Source organism: Tupaia chinensis, unplaced genomic scaffold (genome assembly GCF_000334495.1).
Source record: "Tupaia chinensis unplaced genomic scaffold, TupChi_1.0 Scaffold145344_1, whole genome shotgun sequence".
Taxonomy (NCBI): domain Eukaryota; kingdom Metazoa; phylum Chordata; class Mammalia; order Scandentia; family Tupaiidae; genus Tupaia; species Tupaia belangeri.
The window spans coordinates 32,300-45,935 of NW_006205205.1; the positions used below are offsets into that span (position 1 = coordinate 32,300).

The 13,636-nt window shown below is 37.1% G+C and overlaps 1 protein-coding gene across 2 annotated transcripts; it reads left to right on the plus strand.

The window, feature by feature from the left end:
* The first annotated feature begins 18 nt into the window (after positions 1-18).
* ANKRA2 (ankyrin repeat family A member 2) lies at positions 19-13,236 on the plus strand. Of its 2 annotated transcripts, XM_006167946.3 has the most exons (9): positions 19-429; positions 2,816-3,206; positions 5,086-5,244; positions 7,068-7,133; positions 10,108-10,205; positions 10,714-10,839; positions 11,406-11,472; positions 12,085-12,165; positions 12,713-13,236. In XM_006167946.3, exons 2-9 carry the CDS (start codon positions 2,918-2,920, stop codon positions 12,766-12,768), a joined length of 942 nt encoding a protein of 313 aa, XP_006168008.1. In that variant the 5' UTR covers positions 19-429; positions 2,816-2,917; the 3' UTR covers positions 12,769-13,236. The 2 variants fall into 2 exon arrangements, with proteins under 2 accessions (XP_006168008.1, XP_006168009.1); XM_006167947.3 differs by lacking the exon at positions 19-429 and having other exon boundaries at positions 2,990-3,219.
* The last annotated feature ends 400 nt before the right edge of the window (positions 13,237-13,636 follow it).

Here is a 13,636-nt window from a genome sequence, read left to right on the forward strand (position 1 = left end):
GTCACGCGGGTACTGGGAGTGGAGAGAAAGAAAAAAAAAAAAAAAAAAGCAAAACAAAAAACATAAAAATTAAACAACAAAATCCTGGAAAGCCCCCGGACCGCACCGATGCGGAATTTTTTTTGCAAGAAGGCGAAAGAAGAAATCGGAAGTGACGTCGCGGCCAAAACAAGCCCAGGCTTGGGGGCCTGTACAGAATCTGTGGCTGTAGATGGAAAGCCGTGACCCACTGTCTGCTGTCGGAGGTGGTCGCGAGGCCCTGAGCGCCCACCTGGTCGGCCTCCTGTCCCTGTTCCCGAGAGCCACTCTCCGCGGATGAGCGAGAGTTGCCTGGGATTTTGGGGCCGCAGCTGGCCGCTGGCGTCAGAGCGGACTTCCGCCCCCTACAAGAGTCTCCAGCCGGCTCCTGTCCTGGGACACCTGTCGCCTGTGAGGCATCATTCATTTTCATAGCACCTTCTTCTCCTTATAGGATAATAATCAGGATTACGAAGAACCGGGGAGGCTCCTGTTATTGTCCCTTGGAGACGAGTACAGTTGCCACTTTATCTCATTAGGTTTTCTCTTCCTTTATCTCTGGGCTCTTGACAGATTGAGACGATCCTAGTTGTCCTTGGCCTTACCTCTTTTTCTCACCACTGCCTCTTCTCTGTCATTCTCCCTACAGCAATTAACATCGCTTCTCCTTTCTACAGTAGTACTAGGATAAGCGTTCTGGTTCCCTCCACCAACGCACATTTGCTGTTTTCGCCTCAAAGGCCAGTAATTCATGCATAAGCCTTGATTTATAACATAGAAGCCGTTTAGGGCCGGATAGATTATTACAGAAGTCTTTTTTAACCTTCATTCTCATCTTATGAGGTTATACGTTTTGTATTGCACATTTAGCCAGTAGTGACGTTGGGAATGGAAAGCCAGCTGTAACCAGCAAATGTCAAAAATAGGAATATGAAACGTTGTTAGCGGTCAGACCAAGAAACATTTATGGAGCACCCAATAGGAACAAGTACCGATTTGTGTGCAAAGATTAGTAAGAGTGGTATGATCCTAGATATGTTTGCTAAATTAAAATTGAATTTAAATTGATATTTTCCGGAGAATGGTAAATGCTAAAACAGAGATATATACAAGATGCTGAGAGAGCTCAAGGGAGTTGAACTTAGCTCACTCCTAGCTAAGAGAATGGGAGAAAAGGTTCTTCCTTCAGGAAGCACAGTTCACGTTGTACAATCCCTTTTTAGGACCCATGGACAACTGCCTTATGCGGCCATCTCCATTTCAGGCCCTGCACTGATTTTCAGTCCTGGTCTTTTCCTTTTGTTAAAATATATTAACATTGTCACCTGTTTCTTGTTTTCCTTAACATGTGTTCTTTTTCCATCTATTTCTCCAGAGGAAGTTGCGGATTAGTTTAATGCTGCTCCTATTTTAATGTTCTGAGTAATGGAGTCAGTGAGCTGTATGGGTCCCTTTAATGTATGAGCTTCTTTTTTCTCCTCTGTCAGGTAGACGTGATGATGACCTGCCCAGCCTATTCAATGGGCTGTTATAATGATAAATCTTTGGAAATGTTTTTCAAACTATAGTTATCCACAAATGTATGGTTTGATGATTGCTGCTTCACTGCAGTTCTAATGCATTTTTTCCTTTAACTCCAATTCATTCTAATTTTAAAATACCCTGAGTCCTCTCGAAATTTCTAAGAGGCAGTAGACCTTAACATGAAAAAAAAAAAAAAAAAAAAAAACCACAACTGGCTGTTATTAATTTTCTTCCTGCCTCATGTGATAGTATATCTGGGGTAGTTATATGTCTTAGGAAGCCAATTCATAATCTGCATGCTTTATTTTTCATAAAAATTTAAGTAAAGGTGCTAATACTTGATCTAAACAAGAATTAGTAAATATACCTTCAGTTCATCAAAACCAAAGCTTTGGGGAACTAGCAGTTAGCGTAATGGCTATGTCGCTGGACTCCCACGTAGTTGACCGCGGTTTGTGTCCCGGACCCGGTGGCTTAAAACTCACGCCGGGCGCGTGTGCATGCGTGCCCAAGATCCCGAGAGGAGAATGGAGGAGAAGGGATTGCAGCGTGACCATCCCCCCTGGGAGGTGATTTCTCGCTTTCTGTCTCTATGTCTCTCTCTGTCTGTCTGGCGAGCGCACGCGCCCTAGCGCGCGCACGCGCCATACAGTAAAAATCTCTCCAAAAAAAAAAAAAAAAAAAAAAACCAAAGCTTTGTAAAGCCTTGGTCTAGGAATCACAGGTATTATATATAACAATGCTAATAAACTCCGGTATAACATGAGTTACATTTTTTTTCTTAAATTCAATCCAAGAGCCATTTATATAGACATAGCATGTTTAAAGCAAAACCAAAACAAACAAAAAAGAAAACCTCAAGTAAGAGGTTAAAGACTTAATGTAAAAGTTTATTTTCATTGTTGCTCTGATATTTTATTCATTTATTCATACAGGAAAGGGAGAAATGGTAACTGAAATTCAGTGATGGAAATGAAAAATTTTCTTATATTTCACTTGGTCTTCATCAGAATTCATAAAGTTAACCGTGGTATCTCTGTTTTACGAATGAGACTGAGGCTCAAAGAGCTTAAAAATAACTTGTACAGATCACACACCTAAGTAAATGGCAATACTTGGATTCATACCTAGGATCTCTGCGTTTGGACAGAGTATGCTTTCTATTGGATATAGATGCTTGTAAGAGGTGTCTGGATACCTGATTGAGGATTATTTTATGAATTTTGCCTAAGTTCATATAATACTTTTAATTGTCTGATTTTTTTTCTTTCAGATTTTTAACATCCAAATTCCAAGAAAACACTGGGTGCCACTTTTATAAAACCAAGAGAAAATCATGAAGAAATGTTTTAAGTATTGAAATACAGTTGAAATCATGGCTTCATCAACAAATCTGGATATTGGAGCCCAGCTGATAGTGGAAGAATGTCCTAGCAGTTACAGTCTAACTGGCATGCCAGATATTAAAATAGAGCATCCGCTGGACCCAAATTCAGAAGAAGGATCTGCTCAGGGTGTTGCCATGGGAATGAAATTCATATTGCCTAACAGATTTGATATGAACGTGTGTTCTCGTTTTGTGAAGTCCTTAAATGAAGAGGATAGTAAAAACATTCAAGATCAAGTTAATTCTGACCTGGAAGTGGCATCTGTCCTATTTAAAGGTTGAAAGTTATGGTATAAATATCTGCATTTGTTTTAGTTTATTTATTTCATTTTATTTATTTATGTTTATAATTGTGAAGTTCTGTTTGGAAATCATCTTTTAATAATTTTCTAGAGTCTCACAGAATTCAAAATTAAATAATTTCGAATTATGTAATGACTATTTTTTTAATTATTTATTTAATTTTATTCATTCATTCACTTATTTCAATTTGACTAGAGAGAGACAGAAAATGAGAAGGCAAGCCACCAGGTCTGGGACTCGAACTGTGGTCAGCCATGTGGGTTTGTCCAGTGCCTTAACCACCATGCCACCTGCTGGTCCCTGTAATGTCTATTTTAAAAGGAGTGCTTTTTAAGTTTTTTACCTCATTTTTATTATTTACAGTACAAATTTTCTAATGAAGTATTTACTGTGCCTTTTTTTATTTTTTTAAATGGGGAACGAAGGGAGTAGAGAGAGTATAAGTATTTTTGTCTGGGTCTCACCACAGTCCAATCCTCGTACCCCTGCCTCCCAGCTAGCTGGGACCACAAGCACAAGTCCACCATACCTACCCTGTTTATATTGGACGTGGAACAAAACCTGGACCTCCAGGCAGCTTCAGCGCCTACACAGTGGTACCCTCTTGCTTGCACTGCAGCTGGGCCCTTTACTGTATCTTTTAAAACATAGGAGAGAAAAATTCCTTGTACCTTTTAGAAATTAATTAACTTAATATTCTCTATTTAAATTAATAATTTGCATATGCTTCTTAGGTATAATACAATAAAATCTGTCATCATGCCGTGGATTTATTTGTATGATGATCTGTTGAAAATATAACTATTGAGGCCGGCAGGTTGCATAGAAATTAAGGCACTAGACTCCCACGTGGCAGACCATGGTTCAAGTCCTGGACCTAGCATCTTGCTTTCTCATTTTCTCTCTCACTCTCTTTCTCTGTCTCTCTCTGGTCAAATTGAAAAATAATAATAATAATAAAATTAAATAAATAATTTTTTAAAGAATTATCTTATTTAACTTTGTTTATTTATTTAAATTTGACCAGAGAGGGACAGAGAAAGAAAGTGAGAGCAAGAGCAAGAGTGGGAAAGTGAGAAAGCAAGCCACCAGGTCCAGGACTTGAACCACGATCAACCGAGTGGGAGTCCAGCACCACCACCCCCCCCCCTCCCAGCCCCTAAATAAATAATTTTTTAAAAAAATTATGGGGCTAGCAGATGGTATAGCGGTTACATTACTATAATCCCACATGGCTGACCGTGATTTGAGTCCTGGACCCAGTGACTTGAAACTCACACCAGGCACATGTGCATGCATGCCCAAGATCCCAGGAAGAGAATGGAGGAGAAGGGATTGAAGTGTGGCCATCCCTCTTGGGAGATGATTTCTCACTTTCTCTCACCATCTCTCTCTGCCCAGAGAACACATGTGCCCTAAGGCAAAACCTCCATAAAATAATAATAATAGTAAAAGAAAGAAAATATAACTATTATCATTATCTTAGGATAAATTGCTCAAGATTAACCATGTTTTCCCCAGAACTTTTATTATGATAGTACAAACTTTTTATGATCAAAATATCACTTGAGGGAGCCAGCAGGTGGTGTGGTGGTTAAGACGTTGGACACTCCCACATGGCCAACCACAGTTTGAGTCCTGGACCTGGTGGCTTGCTTTCTCACTTTCTCTCTCTCTCTGATCAAATTAAAATAAATAAATAAAATAAATAATTCTTTTTTTAAAATCACTTGATAAACAAGCCATTATTTCCTCATGCATTTCTTTTTAAATGTCAGCATTAACATAGAACTTTTTTGAAGTGCTTTGTCATTAAAATATTGTTTTCATACATTTAAATTTATTTTTCTTAGCTGAATGCAATATACATACATCTCCTTCTCCGGGAATTCAAGTAAGGCATGTCTATACTCCATCTACCACAAAGCATTTCTCACCCATAAAACAGTCAACTACTCTGACCAACAAACACAGAGGAAATGAGGTCTCTACTACACCTCTGTTAGCAAATTGTAAGTATTTGCCACTGATGTATTAGCCTATTACTACTTGTATAGTTGTTTCCATTGTTTGGCTTTGAAACATTTTCATTAAACACATATTCTCTTTTTGAAAGCCTAAGTGGTGTCTTAATAGTTTTAGTAATTTAAAGTTTTTTCATGTATTACTGCCTATTTGAATATTTCATGTGTTATGCTTCTCTGTTGTGAACAGATACAGATTGAATGTTAATTATTAAAACCTTTATGGTTTTACTGTAAAAGCAATGAGTTATTCTGAACTTTTTACAAATTAAGACATTGTCAGTATTTTTGTTTTCTTGGAGTATAAAGTTTCATGTTTTACACAGAAACTATAGTTCACTTATCATCAAATGATTGTATAGTAAAACTGAGTGCTTTCTATTATAATATTGAACTTGAATGTAAAGATTTGAATAGGAAACCAATTTTGAAAACTTTTAACCCATAGTTTTAAAAAATTTAGAATTACTCTGGAAGAAATTAAATGAATTCATTTTTCTTTTTTTTTTTTTTTTTTGGAGAGGTTTTTGCTATAGGGTGTGTGTGCTCGCCAGACAGAGACAGAGAGACAAAAAGCAAGAAATCAACCCCCAGGGGGGATGGCCACACTGTAATCCCTTCTCCTCCGTTCTCCTCTCGGGATCTTAGGCACGCACGCACACGCGCCTGGCATGAGTTTTAAGCCACTGGATCCGGGACGCGAACCGCGGTTGACTACATGGGAATCCAGTGACATAGCCACTATGCTAACTGCTGGTCCCTTAATTCATTTTTCTAATTAAGCTAGAAGATATTCTATAGGGCATGAGTGTAGTGATGAGAGAAGAACAGTTGGCAATAACTGTTTTTGAGAGTATAATGTGAATTTATCTATATTCTGAAGCATGGTGAAATCTCTAGTTTGTATCCAGTAAACCCCTCCTGATTTCTGAATCACGTGCCATAGCAGTTGAGCTAGGACTTTGTCCTCTAGGACTCCACCTATTGGCCATTTCTGATTTACTTGTATAAGTTTGCATGTGCCTTATGTTGTTGTCAGAAAAATCATGATGTATTTTTTCTGTTTTTCTATGCAGAAATTCATCATGACTTTTCCAACAACCTAATCTTTGTGTATTAAAGCTACTAGTCCTATCGCTGAAGTCAATGATCATGTGATATTAATTTTTAAAGGAGAATTATCATAGAACAATGCTTGTTGGCATTGTTTTAAAATAGATTATTATGAAATATTCCATCCATAGAATTTTGAGCTGAAAAGAAAGAAATAGCTAGAGATCATCTGTTTCACATTTGCATGTCACAAATCAATATGTTTAATTGGTTATTCAAAATCATACAGATAATTAGCCACAACTAAGCCTACAGTCAAGAATTTACTCTCAAGACCAGTTTTCCATTCATGACCTCACTCCTCCTAATGTTAAGAAAAACCATATGGAATCTTGAATATAAAATATTCAGGGTTTCAGTAGAGTCAATCAATAAAAAAGACAAAAAGGATGTCTTTGTTTCTTTTAGAACTGCCTTCCTCATATATTTGGATAGCATTTTAAAATTAAATACCTAAACCAATTTCTCCAGAGTAAATTTCATTGAGAATAACAATTTGCAGACATCAAATTAAATGAACATAGGTGAGTTAATTGTTAAATACAGTGTGGACTCTTGTATTGTTATAGTTTAAGTTACATTTTTAAAAGATAAAATGATAATTTTTGTTTTGGGAAAGAAAATTGCACCAAAAGGAAGCATGGGATGATGTAAGTGTACTCTAGATACACATGAGGCATTTTATGCTATTATTTCAGCTTTGTCTGTTCACCAGTTGGCAGCCCAGGGAGAAATGCTCTATCTGGCTACCCGTATTGAGCAAGGTAATAGCCTATTTTTAAGTATTTCACTTTAAATAAATTCAGTTAGATTTATTATATTTGTTACTGTTTTGTTGTATTTCAATAGAGTAAAGTATAAAGATAAAAACAAACAATTGTGTAATCTCACTAGGCAGTTAACCCAATGATTATTTTAAAAAAATAGTAAAGTAATATAAAACATAAAAGTTACAGCTTTCTTTATCACCCTAGCTTTTTCTTCAAAAGCAAGCGTTACCTAACCTCCTTATATTTTCAGAAAAATTTCTAGAAAATATTTCTATTTGAATTTTGGGCTTGTATGAGGATGTATGTGTGCTTTTAGTTATTAATCAGAGGGAAAGTATTATGTACACCGCACTGGACCTTACTTTTTTTGCTTGATATTTTGAAGATTGTTTCATATAAACACAAAGAGATCTATTTCATTCCTTTTTTTTTTTTTAATAAGAGAGCATGTAGTGCACAAGTGGGAAGGGGACAGTGGAAGAGAGAGAGATTTCATGACAGGATGTCAGTGCTTAGTGACCTTCCTGCCCCAGCTTTTCAGTTTGCTAAGACCACAGGTGCCACCGTACCACTGTGTTGAGATTAGGTCAGGGACTGAACCAGAGCCTCCATGGCCTCATCCATCACTCATGGGCACCCTCCTATTGGCACCACCCCAGCTGGCCTGATGCCTTCCTTTAGTAGTTTCATAATTTTGCACTGAATTACATATACATATGTAGTTTCTATTTACCCAACCCTCAGAGGGTATTATCAGGCTCGTAATTCTTATTAATCTATGGGGTATTATCAGACTCTTAATCCTCATTAATCTCACAGTCATTTCATTTATATTTTTATAATTATGATCTGTTTTCATTTCTTTTTAGTAAACTGCCTATACTGATTTATATGAACTTTATTTAAATTAAGGACGTTCACTTTTGTTGTGTGATACACATAGTTCTACCCTTCTTTGTCGTTTTTCTTTTGACTTCATTTATGATGTCTTCACACAAAGGCATAGTATTTTAAACTAATTTATTTATTTGTATGAACACTTAATAATTGTACATATTGGTGGGGTATAATGTGATCTTTGAACACTTAAATGCAACATGTAATAAATATTGGGTTGTTGAAAAAGTCATGACAAATTTTTTCTCTCTATATATTTTTTTAATGTAAAAATGCATCATTACTTTTCCTACAACCCAATAAATCAGGGTAAGTAGTATGTCTGTCGTCTTACCCATTTGTCATTACTATGTGTTGGGGATATTCAAAATTCTCCTTTCTAATTACTCTGGGATATACACCCTACTGTATTTTATAACACTAGAAATTATTCCTCTTATCCTTCTACAATTTTGTTTCTCTTAATCAACACTCTTCTATCCTGGACCCCCCATCCTTCCCAGACAAAAGAATAACACTTTTAAGTGGTAAATGTTTTTCTTGTGACTCCTGGGTTTTATATTCTACCTAAAAAGACCTTTTCACTCTAAGATTACATATAAATTCAGCCATTCCTTGTCTAGAACTACTCTGGTTTTCTTTTTTATGTTTGACTTATATGGATTATAAGCTCATGTAATAAAGCAAGGATCAAGCTTTAATTTTTTTTTTTTTCGAGATGTTAGCCAGTTGCTCCAGTGTTGTTTATAGGGAGCATGAAAAAAAAGAGCTGTTTTTTAAAAATCATGTCATTCTTTTATAAGAAAGACTTATTTAATCATTGTATTTCTATTTTCTTACAAATATTTGAAGGTTTCATTCTTAATCTCCTGAGTAAATTTAGATGACTCTGTGGACCTTACAACTAGTAGACTACATCTATAAAATAAATGGGGTTCAAGGTAGAATTACATGGTACTATTTTTCAGATTATTCAGTCTTCATTCACATGATATTTTTAGCAAACCACAAGAATGAGAGAAATTTAAAGGCAGCAATGTTAACTGTAAAGTAGAAAATAGCATTAATAAGACTCTAGACCTTTTTTTTAGGGCTTTTTGTTTGTTTTTAATTTTGCCAGAGGGTGCATGCACTTGCAGGAGAGAGACAAAGAGAGAAGGGGCCAGTAAGTGGTGTGTTTAAGGCACTGGACACCCACAGGGCTGACTACAGTTTGAGTTCCAGGCATGGCAGTTTAAAAATTATGCCAGGGACATGTTCATGTGAGCCCAAAATCCCAGGAAGAGAATGGAGGAGAAGGGATTGCAGTGTGGCCATCCCCACTGGAAGGATGATTTCTTACTTTCCCTCTTACTGTCTGTATGGCAGTGCACACACCCTATGACAGAAACCTTAGAGAGAGAGAGGAAAAGTGAGAAACCGCCCACTATGGGGAATGGTCATACCACAATTCCTTCTCCTCCACTTCTCCCTACTTTTTGGACTTAGGGGGCATGTGTGCATGCACATGCACCTGGCATGTTTCTCAAGCTGCTAGGTCTGGGATTCAGACCACACAGTGGGCCATGTGGGATCCAGCTGCCTTAACCACCAGGCTATAGGCTGGCTAGACTGTGTATAAAATAATGCACATATTTATGTCATGTCAAAGGCTGTGATATAATTTCATTTTTATTGTGATTTTCACACTACATATTACAGTAAGGAAGACATTATTCAGTGATCAGAGATACTAAGTGACTCAATGATGCTGCTAGGAAGTGATAGAGCCGGAATTCAAAGTCTGGTCTCCTGATTCTGAGTCGTGTTCTGTTGACTTTCTTGTACCTAGCATTATGTCATGCCTGGCAGTTTAAACTTTTAAATAGTATGCTCTGTGTACCCCAAGGCATTTTAATACACTCAGACTACAAACTGCAACTTCATGCAATAGAACTGCAGCAAATAAAAGTTAACACAAAGTTAGCCTCACTAAGCGATATAATCAGATTGCGGAATGCCAGTGTTTTCATAGTGATGTTAGTATGTGGTTGTTAAATTAGATCACAAAAATTGCTTTTCTTTTAACTAGAAAATGTTATCAATCACACGGATGAAGAAGGATTTACTCCTCTGATGTGGGCCGCAGCACACGGGCAAATAGCTGTGGTAGAGTTTCTACTTCAGAATGTAAGGAAAATGCCTCAGAAAATGTACCTGTAAAGACATTTAAGTTCAGTTAAGTCTTTAGTAAAGCTTTTCCGTCTCCAGCCAGCTAGATAAAATGACAGAAGATTTAAAAAAAAAAAAAAGTGTTTAAATGTCCTTTGTTCTCATGGAACTAGACTCTAATTGGGAAAGCCGTCCTAATCAGACATGAAACAGAAGTAATAATGTCTAGCCCCTTTAGGTGCAGTGGGGACAAAAGTACCATCTGCCCTGTAGGAAAAGGCTTCATGGAAGAGCTGGGGCTTGACTGGAGGGAAAGGATAGTTAGGATTGAGACAGGCAGGGGGAGGCAGGAAGGCATCTAGACAACCTTATGATAACAGGAGCATCCATGACCAAAAGTTTCCATTATTTATTAACCCCAGAAGATTACTTGACTTCAGTGTTGAACTGTGATTATTATTGACAGAAATAACAACATTCTGTTTAAATTCATTGAAAAGTCTTTCATCTCCCCTTCCCACATCAGGGTGCTGATCCCCAGCTCCTAGGCAAAGGTCGAGAAAGTGCACTGTCATTGGCCTGTAGTAAAGGCTACACAGATATCGTCAAAATGCTGCTTGATTGTGGAGTTGATGTAAATGAGTATGACTGGGTGAGTCCAAAGTACTGAATTTAAATTATTGTTTCAAAGTCTAAAATTTGTTTGGTTTGGGGGAGACACAATAAATTTTACTAAACATCTAGAAGAAAATTAATGAAAACTTGGAAGAAAAAGTAATATCATAAGCTTATTTTATAGTTCTGATGTAAGTATTCTTCACAAAATATTAAAATTATCTTCAACTCTTTTTTTTTAAGAGATATTTTTGCTACAGGGCACGTGCACTCACCAAAGACATAGACAAAGAGACAAAAAGTGAGAAATCATCCCCCAGGGTGGATGGCCATACCGCCGTCCCTTCTCTATTCTCCATTCTCTTCTTGAAATTTTGGACATGCATACACACACACCCGGTGTGAGTTGGAAGGTGCCAGGTCTGGAACTCGAACCGCAGCTGACTGCGTGGGAGTCCAGCAGCATTACCAATGCCCCATCTGCTGGTCCCTCTTCAGCTACTTTTACATGCCCAATTCTTCATAAAACTTTTCAGAGCAGTATGAAATTGCTTGAACCTTGCTCACCCTGAAAAAGCTCAAAATCACCTTTTCATTTTACAGAATGGAGGGACCCCTTTGCTTTATGCTGTACACGGAAATCACGTGAAATGTGTAAAGATGCTCTTAGGTAAGCAGAGAGAAACGAACATTAGTTAGACAACGCATATGAGCACTGTAGTTTTCCACCTGGCCTTCCCTGGCTTCACTCGAGAGTCAGTAACTTGTTAAACATGTCAGCCCTGCTGCTGTTCACCCTCGGAACACCAGCCCCCGCAGGGCCGCCCCTGGGAGAAGCAGCTCCATCACACGCCACACCTGCTCTTGGAGCTTCCATCCTTGCTACCTTCATTTGGGGGGGGCACATCTGAATCCACAGTGGTTTTCTCTGTCCCCAGTATCTTTATACGTAAGTTCATCTTTAGTTGTTTATGAGTTGCAGTCACTTTAAAGGATGCCTGTTAGTTTGAAGTGTCTTCTCTCCAACCCGCCCAGCAGATGAACGCTGAATACCCATGTGCTAATGTATTTTGTCAGATCATCCTGAAAATACCCTCTAAAATTGCTAAAAATTAACTGCGCACTTTTTAATTCAACGATAACAATGCCCCCCCCATGGATTGACAGCAAACCCTATATAAAGTTGATGAATTAATAATCCAACTCTTGGTACATGAGCCAATATAGACATGCATATCCATGTTTCCATTTTATTTATGCAGAGTGTTTTATTTTGGTATAGAAAATGGAGCTGACCCAACAATTGAAACCGATTCTGGATATAATTCTATGGATTTAGCTGTCGCCCTGGGCTATAGAAGTGGTAAGTACTTTTGAACTCTTAGGGTTTATTTTAGTAAGGCTCTATAAATAGTATAAGTCAGTAGCCCAAAACATTTTCATCACTTGTAGTCATAAAATGTTGCATATTATCCCAACTCCTGGCATACTTTTAACTGTGGACAGAGTAAATAAATTTCTACAAAATCTTGAAATGAGTTTATACTATGCTTTTCATCATCCCAGATAATTGGTACAGGAGGATAAGTGCATACCTATTTACAAGATTTATTTTCACAGCAAACTATTTCTAGAACAATCTTAGAACAGCCTCATACTCTGGACTCTTCCCTACCTTTCAAAAATATAAAAACCAAGACACAGTAAGTTCAGCAACTTAGACAGTTATTAAGTGACAGACTAAGTTGAAGTTTTTTTAAGTATTGCATTCCGACATCACGATTCGAGTGTATCCTACTTAGAAATAACCTTATTTTAGGAGGAAGTAGGTGACGTTCAGTTGAATTTGGGCGTCTGTGTCTTTGCCTCTGCAGTGAGTGTGCTGTGATCTCATCACCTGTGTGCTCTAGTTCAACAGGTTATCGAGGCACATTTGCTGAAGCTGCTTCAAAATATCAAGGAGTAAACATGATCATGAGAAAACGTTGACTGCTCTTCTGTTTACTTTTTGATTCTTATAAATGATAGTTTTGTTTACTTATAAATTTTTACCTCGGTTGCAATATTTACTGATTTTTTAGTAAGTTTTAATAAATATTTCTCTAAGTAATTCACTGGTTTATAATAAGAGTAATGTTAATTCTTTTTTATAAATGTGTTTTACTGCATATTTTAAATTATAAATTAATGTTTTGTGGCATGTAAATTTTTATGGTACAGATAGTTATCTGTCTTTGTATCAAGTGCTGTAATTTGACATTTCCAGAAATTATTTCATGCTGTTCATTGTTACTCTTGTATTAACTCATTGACTTTATATAGAGTTTGCTATAAATCCACACATACATTAGGGGGGAAATGTTATTGTTGAAGTCAAAAGTGCACAGTGTGATTGTTTACAAAATGATATAATAAATAAACACCTTTGCTGTCAGTTTGTTTGCTTTTGTTTTGTTTTATTTTTTTAGAGTTTTGTTATATGGCTCATACGCTCACTGGAGAAAGAGAGATATGCAAAGCAAGAAATTGCCCCCCAGGGGGATGGCCATGCCACAATACCTTTTCCTCCATTCTCCTCCATTTTGGGCACACATGCACATGAACCCCGCATGAACTTCAAGTCTCCAGATCCAGGACTCACACCACAGTTGGCCATGTCAGAGTCCAGCAACATAACCATTACACCATTTGCTGGTCTCCATTTGCTAGTTTCTAAAATTATATAAGATTATTAGAAATTTATATAGGATTTTTATCAATAGTTCAACTATTCTGTCTTGACAGATCAAACAGTATAATTAAAATAAATTAAATATAAGTCAATCAATGAATTG

What these genes read in the sequence shown, in the direction of transcription:
- ANKRA2 (XM_006167946.3), top strand. Translation starts at nt 2,918, where the DNA reads ATGGCTTCATCAACAAATCTGGATATTGGAGCCCAGCTGATAGTGGAA. An exon ending in GGCATCTGTCCTATTTAAAG is followed by an intron (nt 3,207 to 5,085) that starts GTTGAAAGTTAT and finishes TATTTTTCTTAG; the next exon opens with CTGAATGCAATATACATACA. An exon ending in TACACCTCTGTTAGCAAATT is followed by an intron (nt 5,245 to 7,067) that starts GTAAGTATTTGC and finishes CTATTATTTCAG; the next exon opens with CTTTGTCTGTTCACCAGTTG.